We start from the raw sequence: 26,349 nt of genomic DNA, 5'->3' as shown, positions 1-26,349 counted from the left end.
GAAGCAAACTCCACATTTTGTTGCCGTTTCTGAGTTTTCACGAAATGTGTAATATTGCAAAGCCCATGATAAGGACAGAAGGATCAGCTCTTCAGCAGTTTTATTAGTTTGATTTTCCTTTTAGAATTTGCTACCATGTTGTCTGTTTCCTCCGGGACCCCCTGTTTTCTTCTCCATTAGCGCTAACTAGAAAGAAGCTTAGCCAACAGATTCTAGAAGACTCCTTCCCTTTGCCCGTTGCTTCCTCCTCCTCCTCACTCTTTCCACAGCTGACACGAAAATTCATTACATCCTCTGCACAATTTTTTTTTAAACTATCTCTCTGGTTTTTTTGAAAATTTCCCCCTATTTGAAAGAAAAGATCCAGAGACGTACAAGTTACGACTTAAACTTTTATTTATGGCCTCTCCCACCCCAGGTATCGTAAATAATAAAGCATTTGTTACGGATTAGACTTTTAATAATTTTCTTCCAAAGATCTCTTCTAACTTCGGGTAAAGGCTGTGATCACTTCTGAAGAGAAATACTGTCCAACTACCAACAAAAGGATGTTTGGGGAGGGGTTTCCATCTGGGTAGGATACTTGGCAAGTGCTTTAGGCCGATGAGAGACCTGAGAAACGGTGCACTTTTCACTCTTTCTTTTCCACTTGATGTGTAAGGCCCCCAAACCCAATACCTGTAGGGCCAAAATTTTTGGCGTAGCAAACTGTGAACGAGAGAGAAGAGGACAGGAGAGAGAATGGGTTGGTCAGCACCATCATTTCAGTTCCCTCTGTCTGAGCACAGTCCTTTTGCCTGGGAGAGGCATCCTTTTGACAAATGTGTTTGTAAGTTAACTTCTAAATACATTGAACTGTATTTATTTTAGATCGGCTAATAAAACTGTTTATACTTCTTTGCACTTCGCTAGGTGTGTTCAGAGACATTTTCTCATTTGAGTTGACATAATCTGGCTGCCGGCTGCCTGCCCAGCCTCATCCCCTCCCGCCTCCGCCTCCCTGCTTGCCCTCCAGATACACACAACTGCTTGCAGTTCCTGGAACGAGCCATGATGGCCTGGCCTTGGTGCCTTTGCACTCACTGCTCCTTGTTCCTGGAACGCCCCCTCCCAAACCCACGTTCACCCTTCAAGGCCCAGAGGGAGCTTCTCTTCTAAGAAGGTTTCCCGACACCCCCAGCCAATCACTTGCCCCTTTTTGCACCCTGCATTGTGTAGCACCCTCTACTAGAGCTTGTAGCACTTGGGAATGCAGTTACTTCTCTATAGGCTGATCTCCCTACTGGCTGCGGCAACATTTTAGAATTCTATGGCCTGTGAATGCTGAGAACCCTCTGTACCCTCTACTGCCAGGAGAAGGCAGCCCCTGTCAGATAGTGCATCAGTTTCCATCCTGTCTCATCCTGGGAGAAGCTGGGCCACCTACAGTCTTGATTAGTAGTGTCCTCCCCCTTGCCTCTCCCCAACTCTTAACACACACATTTGGAGATCCTGAGACACCATCATTGAGTGAAAGGGTGGGAGGACCCCGCTGAGAAACAGAAGAGGCCTAGGAGAGGCTCTGAGGGCGAGGACACATTGCCCTGGCCCTAAAGCATCCCTTCTTCTTTGTAGCATCAGGAAGGAGCTAAGCCTCTATTGCCTCTCTGCAAGACAAAGGGATGATGGAGGTAGTTAGGGGCAGAGCTGTGAGGACCAGAAGGGAAACCACCTTGTCAGTTCGCTTTCTGTGATCACATCAGAAACAGAAATGTCAGAAAGGAAGGAGGGAGAGAGCAAGGGAGGGAGGGAAGGGGGCCGGGAAAGAAGGAAAGGAGGGAGGGAGGAAGGAGATAGATGTGTCTTGATAAATTCGGGAGAGGCCGAACACAGTTCATCCGCACACCCCGCAGTGCTGTCACCCTTATCTGCCAGTCAAGTGGACAGAATGTTCAGGTTTTGGAAGGGAATGTGATGTTTTTGTCCAGACCTAAGGCCTCTTCCAAGGCCAGTCAGGACACTGCTTCCTCCTTGTCCCCTCTCCCCCCAGGTGCTCAGGAACCACTGGGCATCTATAAGTATCAGGTCCCTCCAGATGTCCCTATGGAGAGGACCAGAGCTGGGTCAGGCAGGAGGTTACTTTCCCCTTAGGTGGCTTTGCTCCCCATCCTGCGAGCTCAAACCTGGCTCAGGCTGAGAAGCCATACCTCCGGGCAGACACAAGCCTCTTGGCAGGAACACAACTTCCCCTGCCAAGAACCCTCCCTGGGAAAACATCTCAAGAGAGTCTCTGGAACCACTCACCTTTGCAATAAAGTTCCCCATCTTTGTCAGTGACGTTCGTGGACTCTAGACTCTTCCCACAGATAGCGCAGCGAAAACAGGTCTTGTGCCAAGGCTGCAGGGCACAGGAGAACAGGCAGTTGGATATTTAATAGGGCAGGCAGGGCATTTATTTCCGTGTTAAGTCCCCTGACCAGCAGCACGTAAAGGAGTGCCCTTTTCTTAACCATTCACCCACCTAATTGGCCCCCAGAATAATTATTCTGGCTATGGGCTTGGCCAGCGATTCTTAGGACCCCTAAAAATGAATAGATCAAGGTGATTTCCATATGTATTCCTTCAGGACAGACTAAATAGAATAGGGCTTCCCATTTCTAGAAGATCCAAAATACTGAAGAGAGGGGAACTTGGACTTGAGGCAGTGGGTAACATATTGAATATAAAATGAAAAAAGAAAAAAGGTGAAGAAATGGGCAATCATCCAGGGAATTCAACTTCATTTTAACTCTTTATGTATTTTTTTTTAATTGAAGTATCGTTGATTTACAATGTTGTAGTAGTTTCGGGTGTACAGCAAAGTGATATATATATACTTTTTCAGATTCTTTTTCATTATAGGTTATTACAAGATACTGAATATAGTTCCCTGTGATATACAGTAGGTAGGTCCTTGATGTTTATCTACTTTATGTATAATAGTGTGTATACGTTAACCCCCAACTCCTAATTTATCCACCCCCCCACTTCCCCTTTGGTAACCATAAGTTTGTTTTCTATATCTGTGACTCTATTTCTGTTTTGTAAATAATTTCATTTGTATCATTTTTTTTAGATTCCACTATAAGTGATATCATACGATATTTGTCTTTGTATGACTTACTTCACTTAATATGATCATCTCTAGGTCCGTCCATGTTGCTGCAAATGGCATTATTTCATTCTTTTTTATGGCTGAGAAATATTCCATTGTGTGTGTGTGTGTGTGTGTGGTATATATATCACACACATATATATAGCACACACACATATATATATACACACCACATTCTTTTTTTAAATTTTTTTTGGCCACACTGTGTGGCATGTGGGATCTTAGTTCCCTGACCAGGGCTCAAACCTGCACCCCCTGCAGTGAAAGCGTGGAGTCTTAACCACCGGACCGCCAGGGGAGTCCCTATACACCACATTCTTTATCCATTTCTCTGTTGATGAACATTTAGGTGGCTTCCATGTCTTGGCTATTGTAAATAGTGCTGCTGTGAACATTGGGGTGCATGTATCTTTTTGACTTAGAAGTTTCATCTTTTCCAGATACATAGGAATGGGATTGCTGGATCATATGGTAACTCTATTTTTAGTTTTTTAAGGAACCTCCATACTATTCTCCATAGTGACTGCACCAGTTTACATTCCTACCAACAGTGTAGGAGGGATCCCTTTTCTCTACACCCTCTCCAGTGTTTATTATTTGTAACCTTTTTGGTACTCTCCCTGTATTTCTGATGGAAGAGAGTTGCGTGGCTTGGATCATCCAGAAGACTGTCTGCCTTCTTCATATCTGCGTGTCTTCCAGGCACAGCCCAGGGTCCTCACCTGTATTTAAATGGCCAGTCCTGGGGTGGAGACTGCCCCTATATTTGGAGTCAGACACTCTCCGTGGCCTTCCTCCCCCTACTTAGTATAAACAGGATTTTTGTCTTTCTTCAGGCTCAGATCCTTCGGTGAACACCCTGGCTTCAGGCCTGAAACTGGAGCTTGTAGACAAGTGTGTGTTACTGTCTCAGACATCAGATGACTTTCCCGATTGCCAGGACATTTGTGAGCGAGGATGCTTCTCACTGCTGTGGGGTGTTTGCTCTGTGCATCAGTGTGATGCCAGTAGCAGGCTGAGTTATGCAGTGGTGACAGCTCCCAGGGCTGACACTTTTCTGGAAGGATTGTGGACACAGGATAGGGGAGCCTGTGTGCCTTTGTTTCTCCAGAGCTCCTAGCTGGGTGCCTCCCCCTAGTGGGTTAACGCTTACTGCATCGAATTCCACCAGTTCCAGTTTCCTAGAGCACTGCAGGGTGACAGTGACAGCCCAGGAAAGTGGGTAAGGATGGGTGGCTCCTAAGTGGTTCCTGGGAGCTAAGGAGGGTCTGGCCTCCACCCGCCCTCAGTTCCTACTTTCTTCTCTCATTCCTCCCAGTATCCCATCTGACTCATACAGAAGTCCTTACCTTGCCACCTCCCATCACCTTCTCAGCAGCATAGACTGACTTTCTGCATCGAGGGCACTTCTCCGACTCTCCGAACTTCGAAGTGAACTTGGAAGGGTTGCTGGTGGTGGCAGAGCGTGCCTGCTTTGGGGACCTGGTGGAAATTGACAAGTGAATGAAACCTATAGACTTCCCTTGGCAAACAGTACTAGCTGTGTGACTTTGAGCAAGTTACTTAACTTCTCTGTGCCTTAGACGCCTCATCTGGAAAGTGGGGCTAGTCATAGTGCCTTCCTTACAGGGTTGTCGAGAAGGTTAAATGAGGCCACATGAGTAAAGCACTTAGAACAGTGCCTGCCTGGCCTGTTGTAAGGGCTAATGAATGTTAGCCAGAATTCACTTACCTCTTTCCTTTCTGTTGTAAAGCACTTCACAAGTCTTCCACGTATGTTAGCTTGTATAATTACCCTTGTCTTGTTATATTGCTGTGATTGTTCGTTTAGGGTTTTCTATACCATCTTGAAACCCATGGGTCTGCTTTCCAAAATGAGTAAAAATATTACAGGGCAAGATGGGATCTTGACAGTTGATACTAAACAAACCATAGTCCAATGAGCTGATGCTTATCACAATTCAAATTGTCACCCTGCATCCAAAGGTCCCCTGTCCTCTTGAGAGCAAAGTCTAAGAAAGAGGCACAATAATAACCCCGTGATTCCATATCTTTTTGTGTTTCCTTGTACGTTTATCGTTTGAGCCTCACCATAACCCTCTAGAGTAGGCAGGGCTAGCTGGAGGAGAGCATGGGCCAGAGGGGTAAGTGCCCAAGGTTAGTGGCTCATAACTGGTGGAGCTGGGATGAAACCCACGTCTCCAGACTCTTCCTGGCTGTGCAGCACCACAGGAAAGCCCTAACGTAGAAGAGTGAACTTTGGGTAATGTGAAGCAGAGAATGCAGCTGGTATCATCTTTCTTTTTAAAATAGCATCTCCGGTTGGGATTGAGTAGTGAGAAAAATTTATATGACTAATCACACATCCCTGCAGTTTTCCAGGCTCTACCATGGGCTACTCTCTTTGGAAGGGACCAGATGACTCTTCAGATGCTCTCATTATTCTCTGGGGGACACTGCCTCAGTTGGGCTGGGCCTTTCTGCCAGTCCCACCACAGAGCTGAGCCCGGGTACCAGCTGGCCAGACAGCAGCTGCAGGCCAGTGACCGTCAGTCTATATACTCAGTTTTGGGATGGAGGTCAGCATGATCATCAAGTAGAACAGACTGGTAGATGGAGGTGGCACAGTGTGAAATCCTGGCTTCCCTAGGATAATGTTGGGGAAACCTCAACATTGTATTGGCAACAGGCAGCAAGGGAGACCTACAGAAAGTTATAATTGTTTACTACTGAGGCACAGCCCATCCCCACAGAGCCACTCCCCACTGCGATGCAGACGTTAGTCATCTTACAACCCAAGGGAAGAAATCTTTCAGTGACAAGCACACAGAGGATGGCCGTTGCGTCCCTGCCATATTTATGTGATTTACACAAAAATGCTCAACGGGGAAGAAAAGAGACCATGCAGTTTTGCAAAGGTCAAACAATAGAACATCTGTACATTCTGGGTTTTCTCTTGACATGCAAACCAAGAGCCATGGTGTAAAAGTAATTGCCCTTTTGAAAGGCAGATAATTTAAAGAGAGTCTTCGGAGAGATGACACATTGTTAAAACTTGGTCAGACTGAGTATTCCTATTGTTGGCAAGTCAGCAATAGAGTCCATTCTCCCACTTCCAGAAAAGGTTGCCATGGGAACAGAATGAACCGTCCTGATAGCTGGGGCTCTACGGGCTGGGAGAAGCAGGGTAGTACTCACTGTTGGAACTGGAGGCCCAGGTGTTCACCCGTGTCCGTGCTGAGGCAGCCGGCACCTTGTCCATACCCGATCCCCTTGGGGCCGTACCTGCGCCCGTAGCAGACCTTACAGTAGATCTCTGACTCGTGAGCTGCCACTGTGGTGCTGTCCAGAGCCTTCTTGCAGGCCACTGTTGAGGAAAGGATGGTCAGGGGGTTAGGGTTGAGATTCCTCCCCCCTTTCCTGCACCCCCAATACCCTGACTGGGGCCAAGGGACTCAGCACAAGGGGCCCCCCCCAGCCAAGAACACAACTTTGATTCCTGACCAGAGCATCTGTCCTCAGTCGTAGATTCCAAGGCAGTCCTGTTTCACAGATGAGGAAATTGGAGCACAGAGAAGGGAAGTAATGTTTTCAGTGGTACCCAGCTAGAAAGAGGTGGAGGCCAGGACTGGAACCTGGTGTGTGATCTTGGACCAGCTAAGAATATTGTCCCTGAACGGGGACAACCTGCACTCCTGAGTGTCTCACCACAAATGACATCGGGAAGTATGAGTGTATATGTGTGTGGGTGAGTAGGGGGTGAGGGGCTGAGGCAGGGGAGGAACTTATTTTTTTCTTAATCATATCAGAATCAGCATTGAGCAGTTTCTCTACTTAAAATGGATTTTGAAAAGCACTTTGATATTCAAGGAGATAATTACGGCTGAGACTTCTTTTGATCCACTTCTGGAAGCAGGGGAGGCAAGGAAGACCTGCTGTTAGGCTTATATTGGCTCAAGCCCCTTGGTTACTGTATATCACCTAATGTAAAGTATCCCCCATACTTTACCCTAGTATAGTTATTATACACATGCTGTGTATATACATTATACATAGTATGTAAGACAATCCCCTATTTTTCCAAAGAGAAGATTAATAGAAAATCTTCTATTAATTAGATTTTTCTATTAATAGAAAAATTTTTGCCAACTTGAATAAATAAACGTTTAAGGATGTAAATGGAAGTGTCAAATACCTGCTTGTAACATTTAATTTAATAATATAAATCAACAATATATGGATTTGGAGATGTTAACTTTTTTCTAATCTGACACAAATTCGGGAAACAATTGTATCCAAATTATTCCTCTGCGTCTTCAACATCAGCATCTCCCTTCTCAACAGTGTCTTTCTGAGGCAGCTGACCCAGCTCTCCAGAGCAGCTTATCCCCACTTCTGTCTGTGTCTTTTAGAGGCAGCCCTGTTTACCTGAGTAGGAGGCTGTCACCTGGAAATTGTATCTCAGCAAGAAGTACCTATTAGCAATAATATTAGGGCAGCATTAAAAAGTATGTAGTATCTCCACAGCCTAATACCTTGCTGTATCGCTTTGTAATGATGATCCTTAAAGATTGTTTAGGGTGACACTCAGTGCTTTGTAATAGTGAGGTCATACCCCCAGGAATAATAATATATGGGCATTCAATTTATTTGCCTCCTTTTTAAAAAAACAGTTCCATCAAGTGATCTCTATAAGCAATCCAGCTTTGAATGAAGTTGTTTCAGGCTGATATGCCTTTCTCAAGTGGTTATTTATTTAAAAAAAAAAAAAGTGTTATTGAATACAAGAGTGGGAGAAGAAGATAAGGTTGTAGATGAGGTAGGATTGGCCAGAGGTTGGTGGTTATGTGGCTGGGGAAACAGGCGTATGGGAGTTCATTAAATAATTATGTCAATATTGTTTGTAAGAATTTCTATTAAAAAACAGTTTAAATAAATGGAGTAATTGAGAGACTGTCCTGTAGCATGAGAGACTTTATAAGACTTTGAAGCCAAGGCAAACCCTTTTAATGAGGAATAATTTTGGGGGGAATTTGCCTTATATTTGAGCGTATAAGGTATATACCTGTCTCTGCCCTTCCTGTAGCTGTCAGTTACTAATCTCCAGAACAACTTGGTTTTTTTGTTTTTTTGTTGTTTTTTTTTCAGAACAACTTGTTGACTATTCATTTATGTTCTATACTCTGAGTTCTTTGAGGGTAAAACAGTTTTAATATCCCCAGAATGTAGCACAGAGCCTAGCCCAGAGTTAGTCCTCCGTAAACATTTGTTGAGTGAATGAATGAATGAATGCATGCATGCATGCATGTGTGAATGAAGATCAGTGACTTGTCCACGATTATACAGTGGTAAATTGCAGAGCCATGACTGGCCTCAGGTCCTTTGACTCCTACTCCAGTGCTCATTCCCATCACTCCAGGACTGCCTATACCCTGTCTTGTCCTGGCCAATTCTATAGCCACTCCCTGGCTTCTGACTAGCTTTCACACACAGGCGCAGCAGAACTGTGCTGTGTAATACCGTAGCCACTCACCCGCCACATGATGTTATAATGTGTATATTGGTGACACATTGAAATTATAATTTTTTGATATATTGGGTTAAATGTTTTAAAATTAATTGCACCTGTTCCTTTTCACCTTTTTAAAAGTAAGTTTACTAGAAAATTTAAGTTTCCATATGTGGCTTGCATTATGTATCTTTAGGACAGCACTGGTAGGGGGGTTAAGATTTGTCTAGAAGTTTGGAGAACACTGGCCAGGAGACAAGCTAAGGTAGACTCTGCCTCTCTGACCTCTATTTCCAGCAACTACAGGTTGACCTGTGGACAGACCACTCTTGTGACGATACTACAGAAAATCACACTCCTCTCCAGGATCCTTCTGTCCACCACTGCAGAAACCTTTACTGCTCAGACCCCCATCCCACCCACAGGTTCTAAGGAGAATATCCAGGGGTTGAAAGGGATGCACCAGCAAATGCTCACATCGTTCTTCCATGGCTCCGTTAAACAGGGCATCCTCCTGCTGCCTGGGAAAACAAGACACCCCTCGCCATGGAAAGCATCCCCACCGTTGCCTGTTCCCACTCAGACATCCAAGTTGATGAAAGGAGAATAAAGGCCTAGAAAACTGGATCTCAGATGAAGAAACCCAGCTTTCTTCTTACAACAACTTGTGTGGCAGGTATAACCATCTCTATTTTATAAATGGGGAAATTGAGGCTCACAGTGGTGACTTACCCAAGGTCACACAGTTAAAGTGCATGGTAGAGCCCAGACTCAAACCCTAGTCATTTTCACTCCAACTCCAGTGTTCTTTCCAATATTCCTTTCCCCCACTGTTTTTGAAGAACACTAGCTGTATTTGGACAAAAGCCAGAGGGTTATGGAATGAACTCTCTTGAGCAATGACTTCTGGATCATTGTGATGATAATGGTGAATCTGATGAATGTGTATGATGGCTTAAAAAGAATTATGCATCATTAAAACCTAAAGCATTAGTAAATCCACCCACCCAATCGCTCACAGCAGTGTTTCCCCCTATTCCTTGGTGAGAATTATGTTTGTTGTGGGAGGTAAGGGATAATGGAAACTCCCGCAGCAGAGAAAGCGCTACTATTTCTGGAGGATGAAGTGTCTCCATGCCCTAACAGATGGAGCCCAACCCTTGAAGTTCTGTTTGAAACAGCTTGAGGCAACGCAATGCCTTGCGGCTGCTGGGCTAAGACATGGGGGCGGATGGGTCTCGAAGGGCTGGGGAGCGGGCGTCTGCGAAATGTCCAGTAAAGCTAACCCTTAAGCCAGACCTACTGCAGGGGAGCAAAGAAGGCAAGTGGCCAAGACAGAACTGCTCTCCTAGAATAGGATTAAGCTGCTAGGAAACTCTAGAATGCAGTCGTGTTGAAGAGACTGGACTGGGAATCTGAAGGTACAGACTCTGCTCCTGGCTCTGCTGCAGATGCCAGTGACCCAGGCTTAGAGATGAGACATGACTTGTCCAAAGTCACATGAGTTGGGTAGAGCCTGACTCCCAGGTGGACCACAGGGTTTTAAATGTCCCCCTAGTTTTGACATTTGTGAAACTGTCCAGCAGGGAACGGTAAAGATTCCCCTTGTCAAGCTGATGGTGCCCCAAACGCTTCCCTTTCCGACGCTTCCAGAATTGTCATCTGTTGCCCCCCAGCCTGACACAGGTTCTTTCTTAGGAAAGACCAGTTGCAGCTGGCTTCAGTGACCGCTGGCCTGTGGGGACAGCACATCAAGCCAAGTCCATCCTGGCTGCAGATAAGTGATGGCTTTCTTTCTCTGCCAAGTCACACTTTGTAAATGTCACCACTGGGTCAAGTTTTCACCACTGGGAGCTTGTTCTGACTTTGAGCTTCAGGGAAATGGCCTCTGAGCTGGATAAGTGGTTGGAGAGGGGGTGCTCAGGAGAGCACCATCCCTTCTTTAGGTGGGGCCCCAAAGTGATATCCCTACCAAGTTCCCAGGGTATGCCGATGCTGCTGGCCCCCAGGCCATACTCTGAGAACTACTGATACACAGTATCTGTGACTAAGTGTGAACTCTGAAGTGCTGAGGGGCCGTCATGGTGTTCACCCAACTCACTGCAGTGGAAACAGGTCTTGTGGAAACTCCTTCCATTGCACTGGATTTCTTCCGCATGGTAGACGGCCTTTCCGCAGGCTCCGCATTTCGCTCCTCCGCCCCAGTTTGGCATCTTGAAGACTCTCTGGTCAAGGTCAAGTCTAACAGGACATAAAGCAAATACCCTAAATTTAGGCAACCTCAAGAGTGAGCCAATCCCAATCAACATATACACACTAATATATATAAAATAGGTAACTAATAAGGAGCTACTGTATAGCACAGGGAACTGTACTCAGTACGCTGTAATGGCCTATATGGGAAAAGAATCTAAAAAAGAGTGGATATACGTATATGTATAACTGATTCACTTTGCTGTACAGCAGAAAGTAACACAACATTGTAAATCAACTATACTCTAATAAAAATTAAAAAAAAAAAAAAAAAAAAGAGTGAACCAATCCCTAGTAGTGCTGTGGTCTGAAGACCAGGATGCAGCCCCAGTTTGCTGATGGTTCATTCATTCCTTCAGCAAATGGTTATTGTGTGTAAGTCATTGGATAAGCTCAGATACTCAGAGCAAGCTCTGAGCAAGTCACTTTACCACTTTGGGACTCAGTTTCCTCTTTTGTTAAATTTCAGTAGCCCCTGCTCTTATGTACCTCACAGGGTCCTTAGAAGGAATGGATAAGCTAGTTTTGTGTATCTGAAATTGTATGCCAATATTCAGTATTGTTATTTTCTTCCACTTTGGGTTTTAAAAATTATTCCATCAGAAGTGGGAATAACCTATGAAAATGGTATTCTTATCTAGCTCAGTGCTTCTTGAGTCACCTTGGATCTTGTTAAGATGCAGATTCTGGTTTGGTAGATCTGGGGAGAGGCAGGAAATTCTGCATTTCTAAGACTCCAGGCAGGGCTGATGCCGCTAGGAGGGCATCACCCTTCGGTTAGCGAAGCCTTGGCTCATCTTGCTGCTAAAAATACATAATATATAAAAACTCTATTCAGATTTATCTCATCTATCCATTAATTCCTTTTTAAGAAATATCATTGCCCGGGCAATGAGCTATGTTGGCACTGCACTAGATCAGTGGTTTGGAAACGTCCTCCTGCTTTCAGGGCTAACGGCAGCTTGCCATGTGCATCGAGATGCACTTCATAGCTTCTCTTTACCTCTGTTTTCCCACCTATGCTATGAAGAGGGTCATTCTTTTCCTTGTTGCTTCACAGTGGTGTTTAGAGGATGTGCAGGAAGGTACTTGTCAGAGCTCACAGGGACAGGTGTGATCACGGGAGCCAGGTGATGCTCCTGCGGTCCTTCCACACCCTCCAAGCACCCTCTGCTGCCAGAAGCTGCTGAGAGCCAGCCCCAGGCCATCCTTGTCTCCTCACTAGAGAATTATGTTTGAGGGATACTAGGCAAGGAGGGACATCAAGAAACTTTTTTCTCTTTCCTTCTGTGTCTGTATGTAAGTACGAATCCAGTTTTCAGTTTCCCCAGAGTGGAACTAAAATAAGCCATCAGTACTCAGTGAAATCTGAAATCCTGCCAGCCCCAGGGGGGCTGAATTTTCTCTGGGATCCTTCGGTTTCTAGGAAGCCTGGTGTGTCATCTTGTCATTGACACCAAGCACTATCAGACAATTCCAAGTGGCTGCCTCTGACCTTCTCTTTCCCTTCTGGGAAGCTAGTCACCTTCTTATAATAGTTGGCAATGAACACTAAGCCTCCTGGGCCACCTGGTCTGGATTGTGTCTCCCAGCCTTGTAAGAAAGACAGGTTTTGCTAAGAAACAGAAGGTAAATAGCAAACAGACCATGGAAACCGATACTAGGACCAAAGGGAAGCTCTTCACCTAAATGTCCTGCAAGGAGATTTTCCTGCTTCCAAAAGCAGGTTAGTTAGCCAGGAACATCCTACCCTTCTTCTCAGAGAATCAGGCTCTTCTTTTTATTCAGTAAAATCTTAGAAAATAAGTTTTTTAAAAGGAAACATTTAGTGCTACTATTTCTATAGTTCAGATTGTTTAGTGGGAAGAGTAATGGATTTTGAATTGAAAGGCTTGGGATCAAGTCTGCATTCATTCATTCATTTATTCATTTAATCACCATGCATTTACTACCTACCTATCATGTGTCAGACACTGCACTAATTACTCGGTGAGGAATGAAGGAGGGGAAAGCTTATAAAAATGGGTAATTTGTGTCCTGTCCCCTAGCCTTGAGAAGCCTACATTCTAGTGAGAAAGATAGGCAGGAACCAGAATACTCTGTACCAGAAAAGAGACTTATGAGAAGTGCTATGCAAACTCAAAGGAGGGAATGGCTACCGACATTTAGATTGGGGAGGAAAGCAGTGAGTTGTTGGAGGATCACAGAAAACATCACATCCAAATGGGGTTTTGAAGGGTGAATAAGAGTTCACCAGATAGAGAAAAGGGAAAAGGACATTTCAGGCAGAGAAAAGAGCACACAGAAAGGCATGGAGAACTTAATAAGCCCTAAAAGAGCCCAAATTGTTTATTTTTTACTTTCAGGGGCAGAATAGATTTTCAAGATTGCCATCTCATGTACAAACAAGATGAGGCATAAAAAGTAGACATTTGGGGGTAATTTTTTACCCAACTTCTTTTTCCAAGATCCACCCTTCTCTGACTAAAGATGGTGTGTTTTTTTGGAAAAGGGTAGAATCATAATTTTCCTCGTGTTCATTTTGGTCCTGAGTTTCAACAAAATATAAAATAGAGGAGAAATGCAATATATATCCAGGAATGTGACCGTGACACTTGTGAAATTAATGATGTGAAAATTTTCAATGAAAACAGCCCCAGGTCAAATTTCTCATTTCAAATCTTCAATGGAGATTTCATTGGCATGTCCTGCAAGTTAATGGGAAAGAGATATGCTTCTTAGGGGTGTGTGTGTGTGTGTGTGTGTGTGTGTCTTCAGCAATTGTCCACATATGATACTTTACAAAGTGCGTATAAGATTACAGATAATAGCTTATTCACAAGGTAATGGAGCCTGGCACAGGTTGTTATTAAGTGATCATAAATATCTGACATACATTTATCAGGACTTGAAACTCAAAATAGAAATCCATAAGCATTCAATTAAACAGGTGCTCAGTTCCACTTCTAAAGATGGAAATGTAGCTATGGGAGCCTAACACAGACGATGTCTCTGATTTCTTCTTCAGATGCTCAAAGGCCAAAAGGCAGCGTGTGTTGTAAAACATCCTGAATTGGAAGACACAAGTTCTAATCTTGACCTTGCGGCCTTAACGTGGGTCAAAAATGATGATAATATTATGTCCTGCATTTTCCTCACAGGATCACTGTGAAGGTCATGGAAAGATGATGGAATTTAAAGCAGCATTGAGAAGCTGTTCAAAGGTAAGTCATTGTTATTCACTTTATTTCAGTTTACTCAAATAGCACCGATCTGCTAATTAAGTCACTATGATTTGAAAGCACATGTAGGTCCTGGCTTACATATCTAACCTTCTCAGCCTTCTGCATTGCTTTGGAATTCCTGTGTCTCAACACTCCCCTAGCCAGGCCTGGAATGCGAGTTTACGCTGGCAAGATACCAAGGGGTGGGCCATTTGTTTATCAGCGTTGCCTGGCACAGGCAAGGGTCACTGAAGGTGGGACACCAAATATAGGCTTGCCCGTCACTCAGCCCCATTTGTCACCAGGATCACAGTCTCCATCACATCACCTGGCACTACTCCCTGGGCCAGTCCCAGAGATGGCTGTGTTGTCACAAAGTAGTGTGTCAGGACTGAAATGGGGGACAGTCGAATTTAGGAGGATGAAACAGAATGCAGGACCCTGTGATGTCAACTAGGGAGAGAGTGGACTCCAGACTTTTAGATACCAGATCCCAGTGAGAGACTTACCTGGGTGGATTTCATAACGAATAATGCTGTGGAAGAGATTATACTGGGAATGTGCTATAGTAGGGGCTGGAGAAGGCTGTAAACCAGATGCAGGAGGCCAGAGTTCTAGTTCTGTCTTGCCTCTTCGAAGCTGTGTGATCTGAGAAAACCATGCAGGCTCTCTGAACTTCAATATCCTCTCTATAAAACAGGCATAATAGTCCCATCTATTTCACTATTGCTGGGAGGACGGTAGCTGTTCGAGTGAGTAAAATCACTTTGTAAACTACAGAGTGTTATAAAATGTAAGAGCTAATGAGTTCTGCCACAACTCTAAGTTGTCACGTATCAGTCTGAATTTTTAAAAGTATAACTGTACTGTGTAACTTGGGCACATTCTTCCTAATCCAACACTCTGTTTTTCTTTTTTTAAACTACCAACTGTGGAGCTGAAAGGTGATACCTTAGGGCAAAAGTGGGTGGTGTAGATAAAATGGGTGCTCAGTGATTCTGTTCTTTCTTTGTTAGAGTTCCATTAAAGAACCAGGGAGGGAACCTTAGACTATGGCTTTGAGCAGAGACCTCCAGCGACAATGCTGTTTTCATCTCAGTGTTGGTTTATTTGGTTGTCCTATTAGGTGCCTGATTCCACATAGTGAGTTAAATTGTCTACACTGACTGAGGCAAAGATTTTGGAACATAGAAACACATATCTGGAATCTAAATGATAATCACAATTATTACTAATATAATAATATTGTTATTAAAGCCATAGCGTCTGATGCCCAGCCTTTGGGCCAGGCCCTATGGTAAATCTCATTTAAGCTTCACAGCAACCCTTCAAGGCAGGTGCTTTTACAACATTCACTTTGGAGATGGAGACATGGAATCTCAGGGAAATTACATTGCCCAAGGTCACATGGCTAGTATGTGTCACATGGCTAGGTTGGAATTTAGGTCGCTCTGACTCCAAAGCTGTGTTCTTATGTTAACATTAGCTTCTATTTATTGTTTACTATGTGTCAGTTGCTATACATATACTATCCTTAAATACAACAGCCCTGCGGAGCAAATTTTGTGATCCCCATTCTGCAGATGAGAAAAATGAGGCTCAGAGGGCTTAAGTGACTTGTCTGAGGTCCCACCACCAGTAAGCGGCAGAACCACAATTCAAACCCCAGTTTAAGCTGGTTCTGTGTCCCATTTTCCTGCTTACAACACACTCGAGAGGGGACAAGGGTCAGCACCTCCGTTAACCAACCTTCCCAGCTGATGGGAATTGGGATCTGATTGACCCATTGTCTCTCCATGGGACAGAGAGAATACTCATGGATGGGAGTAAAAGAGGGAGATGGAATTCAGTTCAGTAAAATAAAAGACTTTCTAAGAGTCAGTGCTCTTCACACATGGAAAGGGCTCCTTTGGGGCTGGAGAGTTCTTTCTCACTATTGATTTAGCTTGGCAGGGGATGGGTGTCCAAGTGGCTGTAATGTAGTGAAGCCCCCTTCAAGGGTCCTTCAAGCCCTGAGACAGGTTTAGGGATCTGATCGGTGACTGGAGCCTCATCTTGCAGAAAAGCTGCCCAGTAGTTTCTCCTCTCAAACACTGCCTCTTCTCTAGTCTCTTAATCCAGGTAAAACGGATGGTGTGGGGAAGCATGGACTTTGGAAGGAACCAAGCCAGGTTTCAAAAAACACTATCTGTTCAACCTTGGGCAAATTACTCAAAATCTTTGAGCCCAGTGTCGTCATGCACATAAAGAGAGAATGAGAAGACCTGTCTTAGAAGGTGGTTTTCAGTTAAATAAGATAATAATAATAGCTAAGATATTATACGTCAATGCTGATACATAGCAGGTATTTAATAATTTTAGTTGCTTTCATTATTACTGTTATTATTTTATCTCCAAAATGGTTTTAAAATCCATTTTCTTAAAACAAGTAAATCTTTCCAACTCCTTCTCCATGGCCCTTCTCTTCAGACTGTGAACCAACTCTGTTTCTCAGCCTTGAGAGTGTGCTGTGCCCAAGAACAGATGCAGCCAGGCCAGGGAGAGAGTCAGCCTCCTTGGGGGGATCAGGGTGCCTGGCACCAGGGACGGCACATCAGGCAGGGTCCTGAGCCTGTGCCCCGGGACACCCGCTTCCTCACTTTGGCAGCTCTGTTGCCTACCACCAGCTGACCTCTCCGGTGCTCTGGACTTTGAAGGGAAGCAGTGAACCCAAACAGAGTCACTGTGGCCGAGGGAGACCATGGCCTTCAGCTCCCTGGTGTAGGACATTCAAGGTCAGCGGCTTCCTCCTAAGCTTCTGAACAGATATATGAAGTCCCCCTTCCAGAGGCCCTTTCACAAAGCCTGGGGAGATAGGTTGCTTAATCCCAGCACAGAAATAAACCCAGCTCTCATCCCTTTAAAATTCAGAGTAGACACACCTGCCCCTTAAACTAAGGCTGTAATGCACAGGTCATATTATATCTTTCCTGAAATTATCTCTGAGGTGTGGCTGACTTTTACTCTCAGAAACTCACTTTGTTCTCTCCTGGCCTTTATAATTTGTTTTTAAGACCACGTTGCGCCCTGGTTTACATCCTGGCTCTGCCACTTCCTAGCCGTGTGATCTGAGTAATTACTTTGCTTCTTTGAACTTTCGTTACTTCCTCTGAAGAATGACTTCTTGCAGGACTTTTGGTGACAGTTAAATAGGCTAATTTTGTTCTGCGCCTGCACAGGGCAGTAAACGACCAACAAATCACGATCTACGCTTTCCCATGATGAGGTCCATGATGAGACTCCGAAAAGCTTCCATCTTCCTTGGTCCCAGTAATAAGACAATTATTGTCTCTTCTCCTGCATTCCTTCATTGTGATGAATAACTGCAGTTTTTCACATTTGAAGGCATCACATTTCTCTTTGGCCGTGAAGGCCAACTCTGGATATAGTATTCCCAGACATCTGAGTGGCACACTTATGATTGGAAGTTTGCCTGCCTCAGGAGCTATATTTCCTGTGTATTATATTCCTTGTCTGTGTCCTTCTTCTTGTAAAACAAATTAATCGTCTTCTAACTCCTGGTCAGCTTGTTATTTGCTGTGACCTCAGGACTTTTATCATCACATTTGTACTTAGCAGGAAATCCTCCTGCAACCCATCAGGTTTGGCCCTGTGCCTTTCCTCCAAGGCCTTGAATATTTGTACGGTTTTATTAGGCTTACAAAGTACTTTCTTATACTTTATCCCATTTGATTCTAACAAATCCCTTTGGGATAGGTGGCTTTACTTTAATTTTACTGTTCAGAAATGGAAACTCAGAGAAGTGATGTTCAGAGCTAGAATTTGAACGGCCTCTATGACTGATGCTATTTGTTTTCTTCTATTTCCTTCTTCAAGTTCCCAGGATTTCTGAATTTGTATTCTACCAAGAGTCTGTCTCCACTTCTTCCAAGAAGTCCGTGGCAACTTGCCTGTTGAAGGATCCTGTTCGCACTTTCCTTCTCTCTCCCCCCGCCCCCTGGCCTGGCCCCTCCATCTCCAATGGACGGCTCGTGCGGGGGCTGCAGAGCACCTGTCTGCCCGCTGAGAGGGCGCCGAGCCTGGGGGTCGGCTGTACGCTCTGCCAACAGCCAGGGCTCATTTTATTTTTTAATGTTTTTTGACCGTGCCGTTTGGCGTGAGGGATCTTAGTTCCCCGACCAGGGATTGAACCCACGCCCCCTGCAGTGGAAGCGCAGCGTCTTAACCACTGGACTGCCAGGGAAGTCCCCGGGGCTCATTTTAAGGACTGAGTTGTTCAGAATGGAACCAAAGCCAAGCCAGAAGAATCTCAGACATTTTCTGGGTCAGAAAGCAGTTTTACATAAATTGTGATGAACTGGATGTACCCAGCATTGAGATTCAGTCCCAAAAGTCAACTGAAGACACAGGCTCTTCCCTATTTTCTTGTCCTGTCCATGTCGATGCCCAACCTTCCCTGCATTAGTCATGCATCTACTTCCCGCCAGTTCCGACACGTGAGATGGTCAGTACAAGCTCATTGAATTGCACTGAGTTGTACTGCAGAGAGACAAGGTTCCTCAGACCTGTTCCCCAACCCCTCCTTCTTGGGGAGTCACTTCCCCAGCTCAGTGAAGGAAACAGAAATTAGAGGCAGTGGCTTTGATCTGAAGGCAGCAGCTCCACTCAGGCTATTGTTTAAAACCACTTCTTATTCTCAGTCACACTCATGCCTGTCATTCACTGGGATGTAAAAAAAAAAAAAAAAAAAAAAAATCCTTTACTGAAACCTAGAGGAAACACTGGGAATCACCCCTCAGCCCCAGCTGGGAATTATCTTCCCAGGAAACAGAGTTTTTAATGGGTTTTCAATACAGCAATGTCTATTTTGGGTCTTGCTTTGATTAGTTTCAAATTATTAAAAGCAAGCCAGTTGCTGAACATCCTTGGGATATAAAATCAATTTTAAATCAACAACTCCATTGAGTATTACCTATGTGAGAGACAGGGTAAGGTGAAATAAAGACATCTGAGTCATTCACCCACACCTTTTGAAAAGAACAAATCCTTGTATTTTGCGCATTGGAAAGCTGGCTTCTGCTGTATCGTATCTATTGCAACCAGTTTGTAACTGTGCAGTGCTTTACAGTTTAGAAAACTGTCACCACGTCCACATCCATCATTGCAGAGGAGACCAAGACCCTGAGGGCAGGAACTTTCTCAAAGTCACACATCCTTTCATTTACCTGGTCCTAGGACTAGAATGCAGGTCTTTTGACTAAGACGATAAGAAACATGATTCCATGAATAATGGAAATAGTTTTAGACCAAAAATAATCCCTTACTCATTCTTTGTGGGTTTTCCTTGAGTCCCCAAATGCTAATCACCCTTTTAGGAATGTTCTAGACAGCTAGGTCCATCTAGAATCGAGCATAACTTGAGCCTCCTCACACAGAACCAGAGTGGATGCTGGTACTTGGGACGTGAAACACACCCTTACTCTACGGGACCCTTCCTAGTCTCAGCTGGCCACCAGGCCAGCCCACCCCCAGCCCTGATGCCCTTCGCTCCACTCACCTGCCTGTGCGGTCTCTGTCGGCTCGACTGCCTAAGGGGGCTCACGTCCTCTTTAAATATATGGGGGCTGTCACCAGCCTTGGCCTGCGGAGGGAAGGGGAGGGAGGCCGAGGGGAGAGGGTGAATGAGACATGAGTAACACAACTGCTATCAGAGGCTGGAAATAGCCTGTGACCAAAGCCCTGAGTGTCGTCCCGCCCACACCAGCTGTGAGACCCTTGGAGAACAGTATCTCTTGGGTTCTGTTTTAATTGCCAATCGCCTATGGCGCCAAGGGATCAATTTGTGGAGTGTGCATTTCTGATCAAGTGGTGGGAACAGGAACAAGGGCAAAGAAAGATTTTACACCTAAAATCATTTTTCTGGGCTCCTACCCCCCTGACCTTCCTGGAAGTCAATGCAAGGTACCTGCATATGAATCATGAACCATATCTGGGAGCCCTTTGTAACTCCGAGACACAGGTCACTGTGCTCGTGAAGAAAACTCAGAGCTAAAAATAAGAGTCATGGTTGTCTGAAATGATAGTTAGATAATCTCTTCAAAGCAGCTTGGGAAAAAAAGGTCAGCTAATCATTAGGGTCCTGTCACTTCATGGCCCGCTATCCTATGAAGAAAAGCTTTCATTCCAAAGGTTTGAGTTACTTTGTTATCTTTTTCTACTTAAGAATTTAACATGGCTGTGCATCCTATTTACAAGTCTTGATAAGTCTCTCTGAACCCACATTTTTTTTGGAGGTCTCATTTCTCTTTGCCTGAAATGCACATATATTTTGATCAAGCATCAAGGACTCATATAAATTATAAAATTTGATAGCTGGCAAGAAGTTCAGAGATTTAATAGACCAGTTCTTCATGTTATGGCTGAGGAAACTGAGGTACATAACTTGCTAAAGGGCAAACAATGAGTCTTGGTAGGTCCCAGATGAAAATCCAGGTTATCTGTCTCTTAGGGGAAGGCACTTTCCACTAGTGTTGACCTAGCTGTTGAGGCTAGGTGTAGGTAATAGCCAACCGAGAGGGATATGAAATCCAGTCCTTCAAATCAGCCATATTAGCCTGTTCATTACATAACCACAAAGCAGTTGGTTGAGTGATGGAAATAACTGTAAAGAAGATTGTGCTAATTTCACAAATATGAACACAGCAAAACCTAATATGAGATTTTCCTAGTCTATGTTTTCATGCAGAAGTGTATTTGTTGTAGAAATGGGGAAATGGCGAGTACTCTAGAATGTTAAAATTAGAAGGTACTTTAGAAGTCTTCCAGGATAGCAGCTTTCAAACTTTCGTGTGCTTTTTTTTAGAACGATAATACTTTTTTCTATAAGTAATCTTAAATGGAACATCGATATATAAAGCAAATAAAAGAGGAACTTCACTGCTTGAAATAAATAGGTGGTCTATTATAATAAATAGGTGGTCTACTCACATAGCCTTTCTCGGAACCCCCAAAGTGGCTTCTAAAATACTTCTTTGAAACAAAATTTGAAAGTCACAAATGTAGCCCACAACTTTCATTTTATAGTACAGATATTAAAGCCCAAAGAAGGGGTTCAGTTCCCTTAAGGGGAAATGCAATGTGTATAGTAGAATTATTTCTGGAGCCAGAAAATCTGAGTTTGACTCTACTGTTTCTGACCTTTAAAAAAATGTTTTCTGATTACACAGGTAACATAGGAATGCATTTTTATCGTGAAAGACTAAATGATAAAGATGTATTTACAGTAAATTGTAAAAGTGCCCTCCCACAATCCTACTTTCTTTCCCAGAGTTAACACGTGACAATATTTTGGGTTTTACATAACTTGAGTCACCTTTTAAAAGGATACTTTAGTCACATTTATTGTGAATTTTGATATATATGGACTTATTCCTTTCATCTTATTTTATTTTTTTTAAATAATGTTTCTTTTTTCTTTTCTGGACTTTTATTAGATTTAATAGTTTTCCTTGTCATGTTTTCTTTTATGACTTAAAAATGATCCTCTTCCTCTAATTTAAAAACTAATGCACAGATAGATAGATAGATATAGATTTAACTGGTAGCCATATTTTATTTCTTCTGTGAGATGAGAAACTAAGCAGCACATATATACAATGGAATATTACTCAGCCATAAAAAGAAACTAGGGGCTTCCATGGTGGCGCAGTGGTTAAGAATCCACCTGCCAATGCAGGGGACATGGGTTCGAGCCCTGGTCCGGGAAGATCCCACATGCTGCAGAGCAGCTAAGCCAAATAAATAAGTAAATAAAGAATTGCTTTAAAAAAAAAATGAAATTGAATTATACTTAGTGAGGTGGATGGACCTAGAGTTTGTCATACAGAGTGAAGTAAGTCAGAAAGAGAAAAACAAATACCGTATGCTAACGTATATATATGGAATCTAAAAAAAAAAAAAAAAAAGTGGTACTGATGAACCTAGTTGCAGGGCAGGAATAAAGATGTAGACATAGAGAATGGACTTGAGGACACGGGGTGGGAGGAGGAAGTTGGGGCTAGGTGAGAGTAGCATCAACACATATACACTACCAAATGTAAAATAGCTAGTGGGAAGCAGCAGCATAGCACAGGGTGATCAGCTCGGTGCTTTGTGATGACCTAGAGGGGTGGGATAGGGAGGATGGGAGGGAGGCTCAAGAGGGAGGGGATATGGGGACATGTGTATGCATATGGCTGATTCACTTTGGTGTACAACAGAAACTAACACAGTATTGTGAAGCAATTATACTCCAATAAAGATCTATTAAAAAATAACATAAAAAAATAAACCTAATTATAAATTTACTGCTTTCTTCATTCAACTACTGTTACTTATATATTTTTTGTATCTTACTTTTTAAACTCTGTGTGCTGTGTTGTTTGTGTGTGTGTGAGTGATAGAATGTATTCTTGATGAATTTATTGAGAAAGTCTGTTGTAAGTGAACTAGAAGTGAAAAGGTCTTTGTATTAGTTTGCTAGAACTGCCGTAACAAATACCATACACTGGGTGGCTTAAACAACAGACATTTATTTTCTCACAATTCTGGAGCTAGCAGTCTAAGATCAAGGTGTCAGCAGGGTTGGTATCTTCTGAGGCCTCTCTCCTTGGCTAGTAGATGGCCATCTTCTTCACATGTTTTCAGATGGTCTTCTGCTGTGTGTGTCTGTGTTCTAATCTCCTCTTTTTATAAGGATACCAGTCATATTGGATTAGGACCCAGTCATATGACCTCATTTTACTTTTAAAGGCCCTATTTTCAAATACAGTCTCATTCTGAGGTACCAGGGGTTAGGACTTCGACATATGATTTGGGGAAGACAGTTCAGCCCATAACAGTCTCAATTTTGCCTTACACATGAATGCTAGCTCAGCAATCTCTACATTTGTACTGTCCAATACAGTAGCCAATAGTCACATGTGGCTATTTAAATTGAAATTATTTGAAATTAAATGAAATGAAAAATTTGGTTCCTCAGTCACAGCAGCCATATTCCAAGTACTTACCACCCACTGTGGCTCATGCATCCACCTTGAACAGCGTAGCTATAGCGTGTTTCCATCATTGCAGAAGTTCTGTTGACTAGCACTGCTGTAGAGTGGCTTTATCTGAAAAATGATGCAAATGCCTTTTGGATTCTATGAAGAATAGATAATATTAAGCATGTGTTGGACACATGGCAGGGTGTTCAATCAATACTAGTTGAGTGTTGACTCAACAGTGAGTGAATGGTAATATTAGGACTAGAACCCACTGTTTCTGCCCCGTTGTTCCCCAAGAATAGCCATAAATGAGTCAGCTGTTGTGAAACATAGGACACAAAGAAGATCAGGCAAGGGGCTTCCCTGGTGGCGCAGTGGTTGAGAATCTGCCTGCCAATGCAGGGGACACGGGTTCGAGCCCTGGTCTGGGAAGATCCCACATGCCGCGGAGCAGCTGAGCCCGTGAGCCACAACTACTGAGCCTGCGCATCTGGAGCCTGTGCTCTGCAACAAGAGAGGCCGCGATAGTGAGAGGCCCGTGCACCGCGATGAAGAGTGGCCCCCGCTTGCCACAACTAGAGAAAGCCCTCGCACAGAAACGAAGACCCAACACAGCCAAAAATAAATTTATAAAAAAAAAAAAAAAAAGATCAGGCAATAGAGTAAGAAGGGACGATGATCTTAAACACATGCCTTAAAACACTGTCTTTATACCCAAATCAGAATAAACTTTATTCTACTTAATTCTCTCAATGACTTTGTAAAGAAGATACTATTATACCCATTGTATGAGTGAGGAATGAAATAAATACAGCTCGTGAAAGCTAAGTAGTTACCCCAAGCCCACACACTTAAGTCAATGGTGAGTCAGTGGCAATGTCAGGACTAGAATACGCTGCTTCACCCCCTCCGTTCTCCTAGGATAACTAAAAACTGGAGAGTCATTGGGAAACACATCACTAAGGAGACAGGGAAATTCAAACCCAGATTGAACTTCAAATCCCTTCTACAACATTGATTCCCAAATTCATTTGGTCACTGTGCCCTCAGTAAACATTTTTGTTTACACATACATACACACACAACACACATATGTATGTACATATATATGTAAATTATAAACATATTACTGTCATATACACTATAAAACACTCCATGCTACACACTAAAAAAGATAAAAATAAATGTAATAAAAGTTCTAATTCTTTTTCTCATGCTCTAGTATTATTTCACATGCTCTCTACGATGCTCGTCCCCCCTTCCACTTTGGAAACCACTGCTCTAAACCATGCCATACAAAGAGGGAATATGCTGTAGAAGAATTTACAGGCCTGGGAATCTCAGCTTTCATCTGCTCGTCCAAACCACTCTGAAAAGAAACATAATTGGACTATAATGTATTCAACGTCAGCCACATTCTTGGAGTAACTAGGGCTTTTCACTATTTCTATGCACCAGTAGTCTGACATTTGTCATTGGCTGTTATTTCAAAGAGAGAATTAATTTAAGACTACCATTCAAAGGTTGCTCCTGGCCATGCGGCCCATCCATGAAAGGCAGAGAAATGAGCAAAGCAACACTTAAGTGAACCAAGATCGTTCCTTTTCCCCAAGAGATAAAATATATATATATATATACGTATATATATATATACGTATATATATATATATATACGTATATATATATATACGTATATATATATATACGTATATATATATATGTATTTGTCCTCACTGAAATAGAGTGAGACTTGGAGAAACAAATAATTGATGTACTTGCGTCATTCAGATTTTTGTATTGGCCTCTTTGTTCTTATGGCCATACATCACTTGCTGATTACAGTGATGACAGCATTCCTTACATAACGCTTTCAGCTTAAAAGCATTACCAAGTGTTTGATTCTCTCTCAGATGTGATCTCTCTCCTCTCTCTTGTCCCTTTCTCTCTGTTTCTCTCAAGCAGTGGGGGGATATAGGTGTTATTATTCCCTTTTTACAGATGAAGAGCCTGGCTTGAGAGGTGAGGTCACACAGCCAGTAAATGGTAAAGTCAGAACTTGAACCAGGTTCTCTGCTCCAGAGCCAATGCCCTGAGGGAGGTTTCGACTGATCTGGTCGGCATTATGTAGTTGGGAGAGAGGACACTAGGTCTGAGAATCACTACAGGTCAGAGTGCCTCTGCAGCCAAAGTACCAACTCAACTTTTTCTTGCCCTGAGAGATTAGCAGGGCTTTATTTACATCAATGGTCCCTTGGGTTCAGTAGAGGCTGTTTCTGCATTCGCTATTCAGCCAAGACAAAGCCTCTAGGAGGAGCCTGAAGCAGTGCAAACCCCTTAAGTGGGTATCACAGGGCCAGCAAATTGACAAATGCAAATCCACTCACGGAGGTTCTAAAGTGGATCAATGGGATCATCTTAGGAGCTGTTTCCATGGGTTGACTAGCTTCTATCACTGTTCACCTGTGTCAACAACAGAAATTCTTTTGAATCCAGTCCTTTTTATCCCTGCTCCTCTTATTGCCCTGGCTCAGATGTCTTGCCTAGACTTTTTCAGAAGCTTCCCACTGAGTTTTCCCCACCTGTCTTCCATCTCTCATACTGTTACCAGAGCCGTCTTTCGAAACACAGATCTGATGATGGCAGCTTCCAGCTTAAAGACCCCCATTAGCGCCCCCTTACTATGTGATCTTACTAAAAACTTTTGACATGGCATTCAGGTTTCTTCTTCTTGCCCCAAATTAACTTTCCAACTTTTCCTCCCACCGCCCCACTTTCCTTTATTCTATCTTCCAGCCTCTCCAGTCTAATCACTGTTCTCTAAAAATAGCCAGCCCTCTCATGCCTCTCTGCTTTGCTCATGCTCCGTCCTCTGCCTGGAATGTCCTCCCCCTCCTTAACCTACCCCCTCGGTGGAATCTTCCTCGACCTTCCATGAGCTGCTCAAATGCTGCCTCTTCAGTGCAGGCCTCCTCACCCACCCCTTTCCAGGTGGGACGCACCACTCTCTGCACCGGCCCTCAAACACTCCTTTCACACTCCTCATTTCAAGGAATTTTGGCTGGTTTTTCACATGTCATTTTGACTCATGAGATGGTGAACTCCTTAGGGGAACAGAGAGCATCTTTTTCATCTTTGTGTCCTCTGTGTTGGTACCTATAGGCATTTGAAATTTTTTGGTTGAATTTATTCATCTAACTGAGTGGGTTT

General features: G+C 43.5%; 1 protein-coding gene across 1 annotated transcript; it reads right to left on the bottom strand.

Moving 5' to 3' along the window:
- Positions 1-378: 378 nt before the first annotated feature.
- On the bottom strand, positions 379-19,821 carry CSRP3 (cysteine and glycine rich protein 3). Its single transcript, XM_082342525.1, has 6 exons — positions 19,677-19,821; positions 10,744-10,883; positions 6,332-6,500; positions 4,483-4,615; positions 2,284-2,377; positions 379-708 (listed from the first exon to the last, which is right to left on the bottom strand). Exons 2-6 carry the CDS (start codon positions 10,853-10,855, stop codon positions 632-634), a joined length of 585 nt encoding a protein of 194 aa, XP_082198651.1. The 5' UTR covers positions 10,856-10,883; positions 19,677-19,821; the 3' UTR covers positions 379-631.
- Between the last annotated feature and the right edge of the window lie 6,528 nt (positions 19,822-26,349).

The sequence above is a fragment of the Balaenoptera borealis genome, assembly GCF_965194805.1.
Source record: "Balaenoptera borealis genome assembly, chromosome: 11".
NCBI classification, from domain to species: domain Eukaryota; kingdom Metazoa; phylum Chordata; class Mammalia; order Artiodactyla; family Balaenopteridae; genus Balaenoptera; species Balaenoptera borealis.
The sequence above is the reverse complement of the archived record's forward strand: the minus strand, read 5'-3'. Positions and strand labels throughout refer to the sequence as shown.